The 19,130-nt window shown below is 43.3% G+C and overlaps 1 protein-coding gene across 1 annotated transcript in view; it reads right to left on the bottom strand.

The window, feature by feature from the left end:
- Positions 1-18,770, bottom strand: part of LOC134372442 (zinc finger protein 134-like) — a 50,753-nt gene extending 31,983 nt beyond the window's left edge. The window contains 4 exon segments of the mRNA XM_063089943.1: positions 13,423-14,496; positions 15,816-15,942; positions 18,466-18,621; positions 18,711-18,770. Of these exon segments, the coding sequence (XP_062946013.1) occupies positions 13,423-14,496; positions 15,816-15,942; positions 18,466-18,621; positions 18,711-18,770 (1,417 nt within the window).
- Between the last annotated feature and the right edge of the window lie 360 nt (positions 18,771-19,130).

The following is a 19,130-nucleotide window of genomic DNA, read 5'->3' as shown; positions in this document are numbered from 1 at the left end:
TGAGCCTGCCCATGTATCTCACAGCTATTTCCCAGGAAGATGTGCAAAGGGGAGCAGGAGAATGTGCTCTATGGCCTCCTAGATACCCCCAACCCATTAGCATTAGAGGATGGTTTAGATGAGGCACTTTCCTTGTTTGGCGGGTCTGCATTACTCCTCATTACTGACTGGGATCTAAGAATTTCTCTGCCCCCTGACCTTGTGTCTATGGTGAATACCAAACTGTTAGAAAAAAAGTGTACATTGTGTCTCATAATACCAAAAGGAGAGTGGGCAGCAAAACATTCAATAGCCTATCAAATACCTGTAAAATGAAATACAGTACAAATTGGAATACTAATACTTTCCAAATAGCATTTTCCAATAGCATAGCATTTTCCTAATAGGTAGTAAATGTACCTTTTATAATGGACAATGTATATAGAAGAAACAAAGACTTTTCAAAGAAAAGATTTCAACTAAAATTAAAACAAACTGAATATGTCTTTACTGTTGCCAGTCCCTTCTTGCCTTTGTCCACAAACTCTCATAAAATTGAAATGATAGGGATGGCTGGTTAGTTCAATAGGTTAGAACACGGTGTTGGTAACACCAAGGTCAAGGGTTTGGATCCCTGTACTAGCCAGCAGCCAAAAAACAAACAAACAAAAAAAAAACAAAATATAATATTTAGCTCTTTTTACATAATTTACTTTAGGTTGAACCATAATAATTGCCCTTTCTTTACATTAGGTCAAAAACAGTAAGATATCTGCTATTTCATTTTTGTCCAACCTAACAAAATAAACCTTGTAGCAATTTGATTCAGTCATTATAACTGATTTTTGATAGCAGAGACTGATTTTGTGTTATTGAAATTATATTTTACTTATTTTTTAACTTAGAGACAGATATCTAAAGAACTTTCAATTATTTCATGCTAAAGCAATGATAAAACACTTTTTCTCTTTGGACTATGTTTCTGAGGATACATTATCTGAATTGTAAAAAGAATTAATGGGGGGCCGACCCCTTGGCTCACTCGGGAGAGTGCGGCGCCAGGAGCGCATCCGCCGCGGGTTCGGATCCTATATAGGGATGGCCGGTGTGCTCACTGGCTGAGCGCGGTGCGGGGGACACCACGCCAAGGGTTGCGATCCCCTTACCGGTCACAAAAAAGGACAAAAAAAGAAAAAAAAGAAAAAAAAAGAATTAATGGGTGCAGATTTGGTAGGTAGAAGTTGTGAAATTAATAATTTCACTCTGGTCAGGCAGATGAATAATAGATGGCTAGGCAGCCACTGGCAGCCCCTGCCCAAAAGACGGATGGCATGATCACACGGGGTGGGGGGAGCGGGAGAGCCTGCGCCACCGTTGCTGCTGCAGACATCGCTTCCACGTGGGTGGTCTGCCGTAGCCACGCACAGCTACTGCCGCCACAGGGGCGCTCCCCGCCACAGCAGCAGCTACCACCGCCATGCAGGCAGCCCGCCAACCACCTGACAGCATTGACACAAGAAGAGACACGGCAGAACCTTGAGAAAGGGGTGAAAGAGCGTAGACCCGTGACCCAGTGGCCCAACCCACGGGGGAATTACGCTGCCACATGCAGTAGCACACCTGGGGGTGGGAGGTATGTGCACAGCCCATGGAACTGCCTTGGTCAGGAAGAAACACACAGGGAACCTCCCAAAAGTGCAGAAACCCAGGATACCCAAATAGAGGAGGGAGGAAAATGCCCAATCACCACCAACAGATGGCTACATTTCTACTAATTCTGCCTGATCTCGGAGAACTTACATCACAACAGGATATAAATTTAATCTATGTATTTTCTTGTAGAGAATCAGAAAATAATAGTTTATCCATTTTTGTGAGGCTCAAAAGAGTTAATATATACAAACTTTTAGGCCAGTGCTTGGCATGTTCTGAATGTTATATAATTGTTTATATATTTTTAAATGAGGTGTGTACTTTTTTGGTAGTCCATACAAGGATGAATGTATTTTGGCAATAAATTTTCAACCTTGTTACCTGGCACGCTCTTTGCAAGTGCATGCAAATACACAGGATACAGTATGAATCCTCCAATCAGACAAAGGTAGCAAGAAAAATTTCTTTAAGCCAATAGAATTCCTTTCTAGAAAGAGACATCCTTGAATTAAGAAATTTATTTAGTGTCCTAATAAGGTAAGAGAAAAATTCCAACGTGAGAGGTTTAAATCATATTCTGTATTAACTCTATTTCCAAACAGAATGTGCCCATTTCCCATAGTTGATTTGTTTTGCTAAGTGGAGTTTGTTCACTGGAAGAAAGTTGAACGTCCCTTTCTGTATGTAGGAAAGGGAAGAGAGACGAAAGGAGATTTAACATGGGTATTAAAATTTTCTCAACTGAAAAAGTAAAGACATCAACTAATGTGAGCAGACATTAACAATAAGTAAACAGTATTTATCTGCTGAATATGAACACTAGTGTTTCCAAGGGAAGAAAGATTACCTCCATGGGGTGCAGGCTGAGTAACCATCCTGGCCTCCTTGATCAGAAAAAAAAATTCTCTACAAGCAAAGTTTACACTCACAAATTAAACACACACAAGCCCAGGGACAGCACCTTATAGAGAAGGGAGATGGTCCTAGATGCAGTGGTGTTGGTGCCAGAGGCAGCCACTCCAAGGGCTTATATGTAATGAGACTGGAGATCAGTTTCTGGGCTCCAAAGACATTAATGAGAAACCTCAGCTCCATATGATGAGGCCAGAAAAGCAAAAACAAGTCTCATTGATCTCTTCAGCCAATATTCTCCCTGTTCCTTGAATCCATTCTGCATACTAGGAGGACATTATCAGGCTTCTTTTGATGCCTGCAGACTCCATAGGCCCAGAATCCATAACAGAATGGGTCCCCCATAAATGACCAAGGTTGTGACTTTCACACCTCAAGGATACATCTGAAGTTGTGTGTGAGGCCCTCTGAAAGGGCATATTTCCTATCAAAAGCTCATAGCAGAGCACCCCAATGCACTACAGATCCATCTTCTCATGGTACGTTTAGCTCTCACTCATTTGAGACATAGAGTGCAGACAGTAAAAAAAAGGTCACTGGGCAGAGTCCAGAGTGAGAGAAACTCTTCTTCTCCAGCTACAAGTGAATTGTAAACTGAGGGATTCCAGGAATCTCTAGTCAGTCTCCTGCAGGGCTAAAGGGACAAGAGATAATCTGACAGAGTTTAGTGGGGGTGGGTGAGTACTGTGATCAGGGAGGTGAAAGAAGTAGAAACACTCAGGGTCTCCATCATTTCCTCAGTGGCCATGGTGCCTCATTCTGTATAAGTTGTTCAGATCCAGCCACAACGCAGCATGTAAAAGGGAGTAGGTGGTCAGGAGAGATTGTCCTCACACACCCTGTACCGTTGACAGGGGTGGGAGGATGTTCAGAGTATCTCCATCCTTCTCAACGCCTCACTTCCCCTGAAAACATTATGGAAGAGACAAATTCTAAGATATTTACCACATGGAAAACCAAAGGGCAGTGCAATTGAACTCAACACAGGTACATGAATCAATAAGAATTAATGTAGCCAACATAAGAAAAGGAATCTAATCACAAAAAAATACATACAAATGTAATTCCACTAAGAAGGAATTCTGAAACTGGACAAATTATAATAGAGTTACACACATAAGTGGCAAAACTATAAATCAAAATAATCAATATTAAAAATTACAATAGTGTCAGCTGGAGGGGGTTGCAGGGGAGGTGATTAATGAAAGAAAAAGGAAGTAACCATAAAATTCTAAACATTTTGTTTATGACATCGGGTGTTGGTTACACTGCTGTGCTTTTTTTTATTTTTTTTTCATTTTAAAGACTTTATTTTTTATTCAATGAAAGTTTTTATTTTATTAGCATATTCATCATTACAAATCATAATCTTTCCCCACACAACCCCCCTCCCTCCCTACTCCCCATCACTACTATCCTTAGGTTTGTTCTCTCCTTCTGAAAGTTCAACACACTGCTGTAGTCTTTTCTTTTTTCCTCCCCTCCCCTCTCCTTTCCTTTCCTTCCTAGCAACCACTTATGAGTGAGAATATGAGGTATTTTTCTTTCTGTGTCTAGCTTGTTTCATTTAACATAATTTTCTCCATGCTCATCCATGTTGCTGCAAATGGCAGAATTTCCTTCTTTTTTGTGGCTGAGTAGTATTCCATTGTGTACATATACCACATTTTCCTTATCCAGTCCTACCTATCGATGGACATTTAGGTTGGTTCCACAGTTTGGCTGTTGTAAATAGAGCTGCAATGAACATGGGAGTGCAGGTATACCTTCAAGATGATGATTTTGATTTCCATTCCTCTGGGTATATACCCAGTTGTGGGATTGCTGGATCATATGTTAGTACTATCTGTAGTTGTTTGAGAAACCTCTGTACTGTTTTCCATAATGGCTGTGCTAATTTACAGTCCCACCAACACTGTAGAAGAGTTACCTTTTCCCCACATCCTCACCAGCATTTGTTATTCTCGGTCTTTTTAGTAATGGCCAATCTAACTGGGGTGAGACGATATCTCAGTGTGGTTTTGATTTGCATTTCCCAGATGATTAGTCATGCTGAGCATTTTTTCATGTACCTCTTGGCCATCTGTATGTCTTCCTTTGGAAATTGTCTATTCATCTCCTTTGTCCATTTTTTAAGTGGATTGCTTTTTACTGTATAGTTGAGTACCTTATATATTCTGGATATTAATCCCTTGTCATATGTATAGTTTGCAAATATTTTCTCCCACTCTGTAGATTGTCTTTCCATTCTATTGATTGTTTCCTTGGCTGTGCAGAAGCTTTTCGGTTTGATATAATCCCGTTTGCTTATTTTTTCTTTTGTTGCCTGTGCTTTTGGGTCTTATTCCTAAAGTCTTTGTCCAGTCCTACTTTCTGGAATGTTTCCCCTTTGTCTTTTTTAGTAATTTTAACTGATCTTTGACAAAGGCAACATACATTGAGGAAAAAAGACTGCCTCTTCAATAAATGGTGCCGGAAAAATTGGACATCTATATGCAGAAGAATGAAACTGGACCTGTACCTCTCCCTATATACCAAAATCACCTCAGGCTGGATTAAGGACTTAAACATGTAAGACTTCATTTTCTTTTTTTTTTTTTTGAGCAGTTTTAGACTCAACAGCAAAATTGAGCAGAAGGTACAGAGATTTTTCATATACCTCCTGCCCCCACACATACATAGCATCCCTCATTATCAACATTCCCCACCGAGGTGGTACATTTGTTACAGTTAATAAACCTACATTGTCACATCATTATCACACAAAGTCCATAGTTTATATTAGGGTTTGCTCTTAATGCCATGGTTTGAATGATGGTGTCCCCTCCAAAACTCATGTTGAAACTTAATCCCCAATGCAATAGTATTAAGAAGTGTGGCCTTTAGGAGGTGGTTGAGTCATAAAGGTTCCACTCTTATGACTAGGATTAGGTGCCATTATGAAGGGGCTTGACTAAGGGACATCACCACTTTTTCACCCCTTTCATCCCTTCTGCCATGTGAGGACACAGCATTCCTCCCCTCTGGAAGATGCGGCAACAAGGCACCATCTTGGAAGTGGAGACCAGGTTCTCACCAGACAACAAACCACTCAGCCTCCAGAGCTGTGATAAATTTATACTGGTTATAAATTACCTAGTCTGTGGTATTTTGTCATAGCAGCACAAACTAAGACACTCAGTATTGTGCATTCTATGGGTTTTGATAAATGTATAATATACATCAACCATCATACTATCATACAGAATAGTTTCACTGCCCTAAAAATCCTGTCTTCTGTTTATTTATCCCTCCTTTGCCTCTACCCACTATGCAACCACTGAACTTTTTATTTCCTCCATAGTTTTGCCTTTTCCAGAATGTCATATAGTTGGACATGCAGCCTTTCAGATTGGCCTCTTTCACTCAGTGATACGCATTTAAGATTCCTCCATGTCTTTTCACAGGTTGATGGCTCATTTCTTTTTAGCACAAAATAACATTCCATTGTCTGGATGTACCAGTTTATCCACTCACCTACTGAAGGACACCTTGGGGTGCTTCCGAATTCTGACAATTATGAATAAAGCTGTTAAAAACATCCATGTGCAGGTTTTTGTGTAGACCTAAGTTTTCAACTCATTTGGGTAGATACCAAGGAGCACAATTGCTTGATAATTTGGTAAAAGTACATTTAGTTTTATAAGAACTGTCAACCTGTCTTCCAAAGTGGCTGTATCATTTTGTGTTCCCACCAGCAATGAATGAGTTCTTACTCCACACCCTCATCAGCATTTGTTGCTGTCAGTGTTCTGGATTTTGGCTACTCTAATAGGTATGTAGTGGTATCTCACTGCTGTTTCAATTTGCATTTCTCTGCTGCCATATGATGTGGAGTAGCATCTTTTCATATGTTTACTTGCCATCTGTACATCCTCTCTGGTGAGAAGTCTGTGAAGCTTTTTGGCTCATTTTTTTTTCCCTAAAAAATTTATTTACTTCTGATTATACATACTTATGGGGTCAAGAGTTGACTATCAGTATTTGTGTACAGTATGTGATGATCAAGTCAATATTAGCATGTTCAGCATTACAAATCATAATTATTCTCTGTGTCCTTTATCCTGTTATTCCCTGAGCCCTCTCACCTTTCCCTGCCCGCCCCTTTAGTAACTGGAAGTCTGTTCTCTCCTTCCAAAAGTTCAACATTTTGTGGTCTTTCTTTCCTCTCTCTCTCTCTCTGGTCTTTCTTCTTTCATTCTTTCTTTTCTTTTTCCCTCCCCTCCCCCACCACTTATGAATGAGGTTTGCTTTTTAGTTCATTTTTTTAAATTGGGCTGTTCATTACCTTATTGCTTAGTTGTGCTGTGCTCTTTCTAAAAATTTATAAGTCTATATATGTCTAATGTATACTATTCCATACATGTCACATGGTTTGCACTAATAACTTTTAAGAAGTGGTCTACAGTGTGAATTTATCTTATGAACAGGTAAGTGGAACAGAATAAAATAGTCACTCTTTCTCATTCTTTCTCTTTTTCCATGTATATATGTGATATCAATCAGTGAGAAAAAAAGGACTGTTTATATCTGCCTTTAGGTGAAATTACCTCTCATTACGAGGAGCAGGGATTTACGTTAGATTGCCATTTATCAAATTCACAGTAATGAATTCTATAGGGGTACAGAAAAATTTAAAACATAAAACAAACAGATAAAAGCAGTTTCTGGGTCTATAAACAATGACTGTCTAAACCCTCTGGAATCTGTTTCCTTTCCAGCCTTGCACACTTTTAATGATGGTCGTCCCACAGCTCAAAGCTCAGATGCTGCCTTTGGCAAGGTCTCCTTAAACTTAACCTGTATGGAGACCACACAGCTTAGGGTCTAGGAAGTCTGGTTCATCTAGAAGAGTAGAGGGAAGGCTGAGGGCTGCAATGAATTCTAAAGAATTTTCCAGGGTCCTCTTGAACTTCCCAGGGTTGGGGCTTGGTAGAGTGGGTTACCACATAGCATCTCTGGGAAATCTCAGCATCCCATGAAGGTTGTCTGTCTCTTAAACAGTTTCCTTATAACTTGAAGTCAAAATCCTTTAGGTAGAGGGTCATCACTGAATTTATCCAACTAACCCATCATTTGCATAAAAGAAGACAGGGAAGTGAGGACACAGGAAGGGGAGAGATAGTAGTGTTCCCAAGGAGGTATGGTCCTAATATTTCAAAGGTAGGGAAAGATTATAAAAGGGCACAGGGTAATTGCGATTATGAATATGTTCGTTATGATTATAATACTTTCATAGTTTTATATAAATGTCAAAACTTATCAAATTACACACTTTATATGTAGATTTTTGCATGCTATTTACACCTTAGAAAGGTTTTTAAAAATGTAAATGGCTTAAAATAAAAGTCTGGATTTCCCCACTCTTCAGAAAACCAGAAAATTTGGCAACCCTATATTACTACATTGTTTTTGTCTTCATGCTTGGGAAAAGCAGCCTCATATTAGTAGCAGAAAATACTGGTGATGAATGAAGATCATTTCCGGGTCAACAGGAACAGTGGCTGGGTCACAAAAGCCACTCTTCAACTGCAGGGCTGCTACCATCATTTTCTTCATGATGCAGCAATGGCCTTGAGGTGATCAGCACAGAGAGGCTACAAGAACCCACAAAACTTTTAAGTTATTAACTCTGACAATGACCTCAGCTACAGAAAATACACAAGTATAAAAATCCTAAGAATTTCTGTACATGCTCATTCTGCACAGCCATATTCACTGAAACATTTGTGGATGCACTTTTAGAAGAGAAATATTCTCGGAAGTTTGCTGCTGTCTTCTCCACACCCTATTAATCCTGTTAATCTGTACCAATTAGGGTTCCTTCTGGCTCCTGTAGTCTTACAGGTAGCCAAATGAATTCTGACATCAGGACACCTGGCTCTGTTGCAGGACTTGGGAAATACCTTTTCTTTAAAATGCTGGGCACTGAGTAACATTCCCTAGAAACAAGGAAACCAATTCATGCTTCTCCCAGCACTGTAGGTTGTCAGAACAACTACACCCTCCTCAGGGACTTTTGAGACTACAAAAAATTCTGGTATCAAGGCCACAAATTAGGACCACAAATCCCATCAGTTTTTCTTACAAGGCCTTGTGCAGTGTGTGCCCTTTTTTGACACCACATGCTATTATACCAATTCTCTGATTCTCCAACACTAACTGGGTATACTACAATTCAATTCTGACACTACCTGGAGCTAGCACAGAGCTCACGTGGGTCCATCCAACCTTCAACAGTGCTATTATCAACACCACCTTTGTTTCAACCCCATCCATGCCCACTATATTCGTCCCATTTCCCAATAACCATCTAAAGACTTCCACCCTGCTGAGACATATCCCTTGACTCTTCCCTGTCTCTCTCCATTATTTTAAATTACTTTGATGTTCTTGGTATCTGTAGGAACCAATACAGGTAAACTGAAACAACAAATCCAATAAGACTTCTCAGGCTCAATTTTGTAGCAGCAAGGCTATCTGGGGCATCCATACAAAAAGAGCCCCTTTAATCATAGTACTTACCATAAGAGTAATGAGCTCATTAAGCAGGTGAATATCTTGGTCATCATAAAGACGGTTCCACATGGCTTAATATATATGATATATTCTTGCTGTTCCCTAAACCATCTCCACAGGACTTTTCAGATCTCTTTGCCTAAACCCCTTTCCTTCTGATAGCCACATGAAGTATACATCCCATTCAAGTCACTAGCAAAATGTCATTTCAATAGGAAGTCCTTTTATGACCACCTATTTAAAACTTAAGAATATTATTATAAGATATATATGTTTTTGTCCATGGCTCCTGGCTTGTAACTTCCTTAAATTTTTTTTAATAATGTTGGGGTACTTTAAGCCTCAGAAGCGGGCCTCAGAAAACAGTCTTTCTGACTTTCTCCTGCCCTCCTTTCACCTATTCCTTTTTCTCCCTGAGGCAAGCCATAGAAACTAGAATCCCTCTTCCCCAAGGCAGGTCCTCCAAGCCAGCCATAAAGCTCTAGTCTGTCTCAGAGCTAGCCATAAAGAAATTCTGACTTACCTTACCTGATTGTAGGTCATTAAGACCTCCATTCCAGATTCTGCCCCATGCTTTGGAGGAAGGAACGTTGCACATAAGCCAAGAAGAATCTGAACAAACAAGCCTTGCTGAGTTTCTCACCTAGTCTGTTAGTGTTAGATCATACCCCCTTTGTCCAATCACATTTCTGCATGGTTGTCCATGCTGTAAGCATGTCAGTGCAATGAAGTCTCCATAAAAGACCCAAGAGGAGAGAGTTCTTAAGAGCTTCTGGACAGCTGAACTCAGCTGCATGCTGCGAGGGCTGCACACCCCAACTCTGTGGAAACAAAAGCTCCTGCCCCTGGAAAACTTTTAGACCTTGTCCTATGAATCTCTTCACCTGGCTGCTGCTTTGTATCCTTTAAAACATCCTTTGTAATAAACAGGTAAACTTAACTGTTTCCCTGAGTTCTGTGAGCCACTCTAGCAAACTAATTGAACCCAAAGAGGGGGTTGTGGGAACCATGGTTTATAGCTGATTGATGAGAAGGTCCAGAGGCCTGGGCTTACGACTGCCATCTGAATTGGGGAGCAGTCTTGAAGACTGAGCCTTCAACGTGTGGGATCTGATTCTATCTCCAGGTAGAAAGTGTCCAAATTGAAGTGGAGAGCACCCAGCTGGTGTACACTAGACAATTGCTTGCGTGCTTTCTGGTGGGATCCCCACACACCTGGTCAATGACTGTTGCTGAGTAATGGTGCAAGAAAAACAATTTGGCAGTTTGTGTTGTTTTTCCCAATACTTACATACAAAGCATATTAGCTATTTCACCTGGGGTATTCGACTTGGCATTCATAAGAGTCAGACAGTCCTCCTTCTCAGAGTAAACACACTTGACAGGGGCTTTTATCCAGTCCATCAGGAGGCTGTTCCTTCAAGAATAACCTACTGTGTGTGTGGATCATGTATAGCCATCTGCACTGTGATTCGAATCTCCCTGTGATTTTTCAGTAGTTAGATATGGATCCTGTATCAACCCAAACATGCTCTTCCACTCTGCAGTATTTAAAACCAAAGATACCACTCCTAATTTAGTCACTCTCACAATTCATTTTAGCAAAGGTTCTGCAAACTGATAATGCTGATCCACAAAATGAGACAACCCCTTCAGTCTATACCCCTGGTTTCAATAGTTTCTTGGTTTTTCCCTCCCTTCACATGGACTACCTCTGTTGACTAGAGAGGTCTTAGAGGTGTTCTTTGTTGTCCCAGTATAATTTTTCCCCTTTGCATGTGGATTTGATTCTAATGGCTAAAGCTCAGACAAACAAAAACCTGAGCTTGGTCAAGCATCAAGGTCTCACTGGTCACTCTTTACTTTCATTTTAGCTATTACGGATAGCAACAACCAAGAGTGATGGAGTTGGATGTATTGTCCTCCCAGAACTCATGTGAAAATCTGATCCCCAATGTGGCAGTGTTGAAAGCTGTTTGAGTCATGGGGGCAGATCCCTCATGAATGGATTAACGCTCTCGCTGGGGGGTGGGGGTTCCTGCGAGACCTGGTTGTTTAAAAGACCTTGGCACTTCCCCTCTCTCTCTCTCTTGCTTCCTCTTGCCATGTGATCTGCTGTACCCACCAGCTGCCTGCTACTTTCCACCATGAGTAGAAGCAGCCTGAGGTCCATGCCAGATGCAGCTGTCCCAGAATTGTGAGCCAAATAAACCTCTGTTCTATATAAATTACCCAGTCTCGGGTACTCTAGATTTAGATTTTAACGCAAAACAGATAAATACAAACAGATTATATATTTAGGATGTTTCTTATTTTGAACTTTCTTACATATCCAATGAGCCAACTCTTTGATATTTGAATCTAAGCCATTTCTGAGTTCCACTGGTAACATTTTCCTTTAGTAACTGATTGCAGCAAAGCTACAGTTTTGTACCACAAATGATTAGAGGGCCATCCAGGAGTGAAATGTTCTTCATCTCTCATTCTTTCATCCTTTCTCTTCTAAAACTATGTTTCTATGAGTCAGGGCCCTTCTAGAAAATCCTATTTTCTGACATCAGACATCATCCCTACGCCATTTCTCTGTTACAAACTGTGTCCTACAAGTTCAATTCAATTCTGACACTAACTAACTAGCACTGTACTCACAGGTTAAGGACTCAGTCCCACAAGACTGCCCCACTTCAGATGCCAGCCACAAATGGGGTCCCCAGGCTACCCACACTTTTGTCAGGAAGACCCACAAATTGCTCCCATGACTGCCTACCCACACCCTTAGGTTTGGTAATTTGCTAGAACAACTCACAGAACTCAGGAAAGTGCTACACTCACTACTAGTTTTTAATAAGAGGATACAAATGAACAACCAGATAAAGAGGTACATAGGGTAAGGTCAAGAAGAGCCCCAAGCTCAGCAGCCTTTTTCCCCATGGAGTAGGGGTGCACCCCAACCCAGCATGTGTACAAATTCACTAACCCAGAAGCTACCAGAACCCTGTTGTTTAGGGGCTTTTAACCCAGGTTTCATTGCATAAGCATGGTTGACTAACTTATTGGTCATGGGCAACTGAAATCAAACTCTAGCACCCTCTCCTCCCCAAAGGTTAGGAGTTCAGTCTAAAGTTCTAACTCTCTAATCCAGTGGCTGGTTTTTCTGGTAACTAGTACTCATCTTAAAGCTACTTACGGGCCTCCACCATAAGTCAACTCATTAGCATACAAGACACTCTTATTACTCATGAAATTCCAAAGGTTTTAGAAGCTTTATGCCAGAAACTGAAGATAAAAATCAAGTATTATTTTCTATACCATAGGCAGTAATGAAATTAGGCCAAATCTATAGTGAGAGGTACTCGCTGATATCATACTGTTCCCTCAGGCACACAAAGTTAAGACCCTCACAAAAGCTGTTCACTCCTTCACACTGGTGGAGCCCAATTCTATTTCAACCCACCACATACAGTGAATAGAACTTTTAAGATTAAAGGTGACTTAAATAATAAGACTTTTATTATTGCACAAGCCAGAACAATGTGAGGAACAGTTCCCAGGTCTGTGACTTGAGGGTAGAAGTCCATCAAAAATTTTATGTGAGACCAACAATGTCATGAAGAAACTTTAACTTTACAAGCCACCATGAGTACCCAGGCTGCACCTTTGGGCCTACACTAGTCAGAAAAAAGGGAAAGGGAAACCACTAAGGGTTCAGGCTATTATATCCTCCAGGGAATGGGAGAGGGCATAAACATCTATCTTCTTTAAGTATATTGTGCTGACCAATATATGCTGTAGGACCTGCCGGGTAGTAGAGGTAAAAAGGCTTCTCCCACAGAACCTGGCAACGAAATAATTCTGGCAGGGTGAAATGCAGAATGCAGCTCCTGAAAACTTCTCACATACCTGGATCTCATGGGGAATCTCCCCACTGTGAATATTCACATGTATGAAGTTCAACTTCAGGCTCAAAAAGGCTCTCTAGTGCGGTTACATCGAACAAAGAGCGCATGCCCTGCGGGTCTAACACCATTATCTTGTGTGGAATTTTAGAGCTGAATTTTAGCGCTAGATCTTTAGCTAAAGGCTTTCACACATGAACTGAATTTTTGAAACTACCTGAACCGTGAAATTTTTGGTGCTGAATCAGAGTATACTGTTAACTGAATTGGCTGCACTTACGAGGCCTTTATCTGGAGTGAAGTTTATGGTGTTGAATAAGACTGTAGTTTTGGTTAAAGCATTTCCCACATTCACTGCATTCATAAGGCCTTTCTCCAGTGTGAACTCTCTGGTGTAGAATAAGGCTGAAACTTTGGCTAAAGCATTTCCCACATTCACTACACTCATAAGGCCTTACTCCTGTGTGAATTCTCCGGTGTTGAATAAGGCTGGAACTTTGTCTAAAAGATTTCCCACATTCCCCACACTCATAAGGCCTCTCTCCAGTGTGAACCCTTCGATGTTGAATGAGAATAGAGCTTTGGCTAAAGGATTTCCCACATTCGCCACATTCATAAGGCCTTGATCCAGTATGAATTCTCTGGTGTTGAACAAGGCTGGAGCTTTGTCTAAAGAATTTCCCACATTCAGCACACTCATAAGGTCTTGCTCCCGTGTGAATTCTCTGGTGCTGAACAAGTTTGGATTTGCACCAAAAAGCTTTCTCACATTCAGCACATTCATAAGGCCGTTCTCCAGTGTGAATACGCTGGTGCTGAACAAGTTTATATTTGAACCTGAATGCCTTACCACATTCATTACACTCAAAAGGTCTTTCTCCAGTGTGGATTTTCTTGTGCTGAACCAATGTATGCTTGTAGCTGAAGGTTTTCCCACATTCACTGCACTCATACAGTCCTCCGGTGTGGATACTCTGGTGCTGAATAAGTGTACGTTTGCGGCAGAAGGCTTTCCCGCATTCACATTTGTGACTTTTTCCACTGTGAAAGGCTTCATGCTGAGTAATGCCTTGTGGCTTCACCACTTTGGGAGTGGCCTGATACTGAAGAAGGCCCATATGAGCTGGGAAGTTGGTCCCAACCTCCCCACAGGTGAAAGGCTTCCCTGATGCATGGATTCTGTAGCTCTTCACAGAGGACACCCTGTCTGTGTCATTTCTGTAGAGTTTCTCTCCACTCTGCCCCTTCTGGTGTTGGTAAAGGTTTGTACTGAAACAGAATTGTTTCCCACATGTCCCACACATGTACAATTTCTGCCTACTATGTATTCCTTGGTGTTTAGCCAGGTACAAAATATCTTGCATAATAGGTACACACATCTCACAGAGATGAGCTTGCTGTGTTGATGAATCTGGCACTGGAGTACAGATTTGTGACATTCTTTCCACAGAACCATGCTGCTCACAAGGTGCCTCATTATGCACACCACACCAACAACCTGAAAGCAGAGAAATGCTGGAGAAGTACATGTTGTCTTTGGGGGTAATAGGTGGCCTTATCACAAATATATGTCTGACACAACAAAAAATGAGCATACTGTTTTCAGGATGAAGTTGGACTCAGGCTAAGGAAGGGGTTGCTTTGCAGTCGTGGGGCTCTACAGGTCATGGAAATCAGGAGGCTTCACAAGATGAAGGAGATAAAAATGGGGTGCAGCATGTTGAGGAGAGGCAGACAGGATTTCCAACTTGCTCCTCTGTGAATGACCTTCAGCAAGGCCTTAGTTATTGATGACATGTGAACACTGTGAAAAAGTTTGCTCAGCAACAGAAAAACCCAATTGTAAATGAATAGCTGGGGTTCAAGGACTATCTAAGGATATGTGTGCACCATTCAACACATTATGTGTGGGCCAATGTTGGAGAACACTGCAGAGGTGGCAGTGAAAAGGAATGGGTGGCAGGTGGAGGCAGAAAGTTGGCAGGAAAGCCAGGGGCCAGAATTCAGAGTAAAAATGACAAGCTGGCCAAGTATCAAGAATGAGGAAGAAAAGGAAGAAATGAGGTGTGGCCAATGGCAGTGGCATCAACTCATTGGTTTGAACAGGTTTCTGGTATAATGTGAACACAGCCCTAATGTCATGCCCTCCCCCATCTGTGTTCAGCAGGGCCAGGCCCTCTCTGAGCCCATCCTGCCATGGCTGGAGTCATGTCCATCCTGTGATACACAAAAAACTCCCCCATCCCCAGCTGAGCAGTTACATGGGTCTTAGATAGTGCAAATCTTAAGGGAAAGAAAGGACAGGTAAGTGGCCAGCACTCGCCCAGAGCAACTTATTACATGACAGACCACAGAAAACTAAACGTTACAAAAAGAACCTCGAATGAGGGTCTCACAAAAACAGTTCTTGTTGCCAACAAGTAGTACCCATGTTAGTGACTACAATTCTAGCACAGGTAGGCATGAAGAACTATCAGCTAGAATAAGGGACCAAAACCTAGGATACAGAGATGCCATGAATCTGGGCACAGTACCCCCTCCAGGAAGAGGGCAAGCAAGGTGGGATTCATTAGTCTCCTTGGAAGAGTACTGACTTTGAGTCCTTCCCCACGAGGCTTTGGGGCAACAGGTATTGAGGCCACAAGGAAGAGAAGAGAACAATACAAACAACCCAGCCCTAACAACAACAGCACCTACCCAGGGAAGTGAGGAAGAAAACAGTGCCCACAGCCCAGGTGGGAGGACAGAGCAAACCCTGGGGAAGAGCAGATAGGCAAAGTCTAGCCCAGGGCACTGGGGTAGATGTAAGGGCCTTACCCAGTGAGGATATAAGAGCAAAGTTCTCCAGCATCACACTGTGGTACAGATGTCTCTAAGCCTCATCAAGGAGCCCCCCTTCCTCCCAGGAGAAGTACACGGCCACGTCCTCAAAGGTTACATTGCCCTGTCATGATGTGGACAGATAAAACCACAGTCTCTCTCCCAAGGACCCACAAGCCATCTCCCCACACATCTACACCATGACCAGACTCTTCCCAACCTCCTAATCTCAGAGGAGATACCAGACCCTAATGCAACTGGTGCTGCTCTCTATCGGTTCCATTAATCACTGTGCCCAGCCCTCAGCAACCATAGGCAAGTGCGCAGATAGATGCCATCTAAGCTCAGGAACTACATTACGGGACCCCACTCCTTCCTGCCAGGCAATTTCCCTTGAGATTTCTTCCAAAGAAGATCCTGTACTATCCAAGACCTGCAATGGATCACAACACCAGGGTCAACCTCAAATGCTGCTTTGAAGGCCTTCCTGTGTGTCTCTGATCCTTGCTTCAACATTAGCCACCCAGAACCACATGTGAATTGCAGATACCCATGGCACTCTTCCCCTTCTGTGCTGCACCTGCTGTCCCCTCAGCAGCCACATCCTTCCTCTCCCACAATATCCTCATTTAAAGCCCAGCCCCTTTAGCCCCTATGCCTAGAATAGTGACTTGCAGATGACCACATTTATCTCTAACTTTACCCACTGGCAACAGTGAAACATCTCAGACCCCACCAAAGCTCACCAAAATATTCTAGTAAATCTGTGGAACAGTGACTAAGCAGAAGCCCTGGCCTCAGTGTCACCTTGTCTCAATTACTTCTCTGCCTTTGCATCTGTCTCACCTCTACTCTTCCACCCTCCCCACAAACAGTCCCTTTATGACTACTTTTCTCCCACATTTGTTTGTGGGACAGATGAAACCTGCCCCCACCAGGTACACAAGCAAGAGACCTTGGATCTCATCCTTTTCTTTATGGCCTGCCAAGAGTACTACCACCTTGACCTCAATTCTCTTAAATGTGATCCACAGCTCCATTCTGGTCCACACACTAGCCACCACTTTTGAATGTCTCCATCCTGAACCTTTCCCCGGATTTCCATACCTCTGTGTCCAGCTGCCCACTTGATGCCACTACTCATTTTTCTCTGAAATATCTCGGACTATTAACACAACCGAAAACAAAACTCCTAATATTTCCAATGAAAATCACTTCTACCACTGACTATCCTGTCTCAGTTGATGTAGCTTCCATCCCTCAAGCTACTAGGACTAAAACTTTAGCATCCTTCCTAACTCCTACCTTTCTCTTTCCTTCAAAATCAGAAAACCTGGGCAACCTTTCCTAAAACCTGGATCTGTACCCTAACCACTTCTCCCACCTAGGCAGCCACCACACTGATTCGCACCATCAGTGCTCACCTAGACTATTGCAATAGCTTCCTCCCTGGTCAGCCTTCCTCCTCCTTCACCCTCAAAGTCTGTTCTTTACTCTGCAGCCAGGTGGAGGCTATTTAGACCTGAGTAAGATTACCTGCCTCCTCTGATCCAAACCTCCCACTACTCCACAAAATATGTCCAACTTCTCAGGCAGCCACATTCCAGGATGAAGGTCTCCACCTCCCTCCCCTCCCCCCAACTCTTTGTTCCTAATAGAAAGAATAGAGACCTGCTGTACCCTGCTCCCAGCTCAACCACAACCCCATGCATTTACACATGCTGGTACCTGTTCCTGGGATAACTTTTCATAATCTTTCTACTGGTGGCCAGAAAAGGGAACCCTCCATACAACCCTCAGCCTGGATTCAGGATGAGTCTAGGGGATTCCTCCCTGGACTTGGGCTTGGGATTTCTTCCAGGTTCCCAAACCCAAGGGCTGGAAGAATGGTGGCAAAGAATTCCAGACCACCACAATCCCAGAGATCATGAGTGGGGTCAGAACCAGTAAAGGCCTGAAACACACTGCACTTTCCTGTGTATGTTCCACAAGTGTTTCTTCAGCAATGGGGACCTGTGGGCAGAAGCATGCCATAGAAGCTGGGGATCACAGTGGGTTTCAATAAGCTCAAACCTCTTCTGTACCTCTGCCCAGCCCTGGAGGGAAGGTAACCTTGGACTGAATAACTAAACCGTGATTCATTCCTCAATGCTGCCTCTTCCTTCCCAGCTCTGGGCTTTGGGCAAGGACTCAACCTCCCTGTGCATCACTGTCCTCATCACCCATTCCAATCTGTCCTCCCTCTGAACAGCTCTGGAAAACTTTTAAAACCCTCACTCAGACCGTGTCCCTCTTCTGTTCACAACCCTCCATGGCTTCCACGGCCCTCAGGATGAAGTCACGCCTGCCAGTCCAGGCATGACTCCGCCTCACACACTCTGTTCCCGGTGGACACAAGATGGACCAGGTTTCTCTAATCGTCCCGGTTCAGTCGCACCTCCAAGCCTTTGCACGTGCCAGTCCCTCTGCCAGTCACACTCTCCCACACCCCATCACACTGGATGTCAGAAACAGGGACCCCCACCCACGAACGCCTAACTCCTGGCCACAGGGGCCTGGGCTGTGTGGGCAGAGCAGGCGCCCCTCACTGGAGTTTAGGATTTGGGTGGCATAAGGGCGGGTGAGGCCCGGAGGACGCAGCATTTACCTGAGCCGGGTCCCTCAGCGCGGCCGCCGCCATGGGACTCCGGGCGGAACGGGGCTGGGAGCGGTGGGCGACAGGTGTGGGACCCGGGCACGGCGGTCCCTTTTCCCGGCCCTGGTGCGGGTCACCCCTGGCGGTGTCGCTGAGCCTGAGAACAGCCTCTGTGAAGCAGGGACGACGACCCCTCTCACGACACCTCGGTCCCGTCACCCCCGTCCACACTCAGCATTCCAGAACCGTTAACAGACCCAGGAGCGGCCAAAACGACCGCCACAAGCTGGACGCCGGAAGTCCCGCCCTGACGCCATGCGCACGCATGAAATGCCCTTATTCTTAGCCTTCATTGGCTCCACACTGCTGCCTCTCGACGCAGACTCCTCTGGGTAATGTAGTTTCCAGAGTTTTATAGGCCTCAACAAAGGGCGTTTCCCACCAAACCTTTCAGAACAGGGGTCCAGAGGCACTGAGAGGGGCGCGAAAAGTGGTGTGTCCAACTTATAAAGCTGGGGGAAGGGCTTCGCTACTTCTTAAAGCGGCTGCGCTCAGATTTATTATAGAAACATTATTTTAGTCTCCAAGGAGCACAACATTGTTCCCAGAGACCAAAAACATTATTTGAGCTGCTTCCAAAGGCTACAGATTCAAAGGGACATATCATTCCTTAAAGT

This window comes from Cynocephalus volans, chromosome 3 (assembly GCF_027409185.1).
Source record: "Cynocephalus volans isolate mCynVol1 chromosome 3, mCynVol1.pri, whole genome shotgun sequence".
Classification (NCBI taxonomy): Eukaryota; Metazoa; Chordata; class Mammalia; order Dermoptera; family Cynocephalidae; genus Cynocephalus; species Cynocephalus volans.
This window is presented reverse-complemented; position numbering and strand designations above follow the sequence as displayed.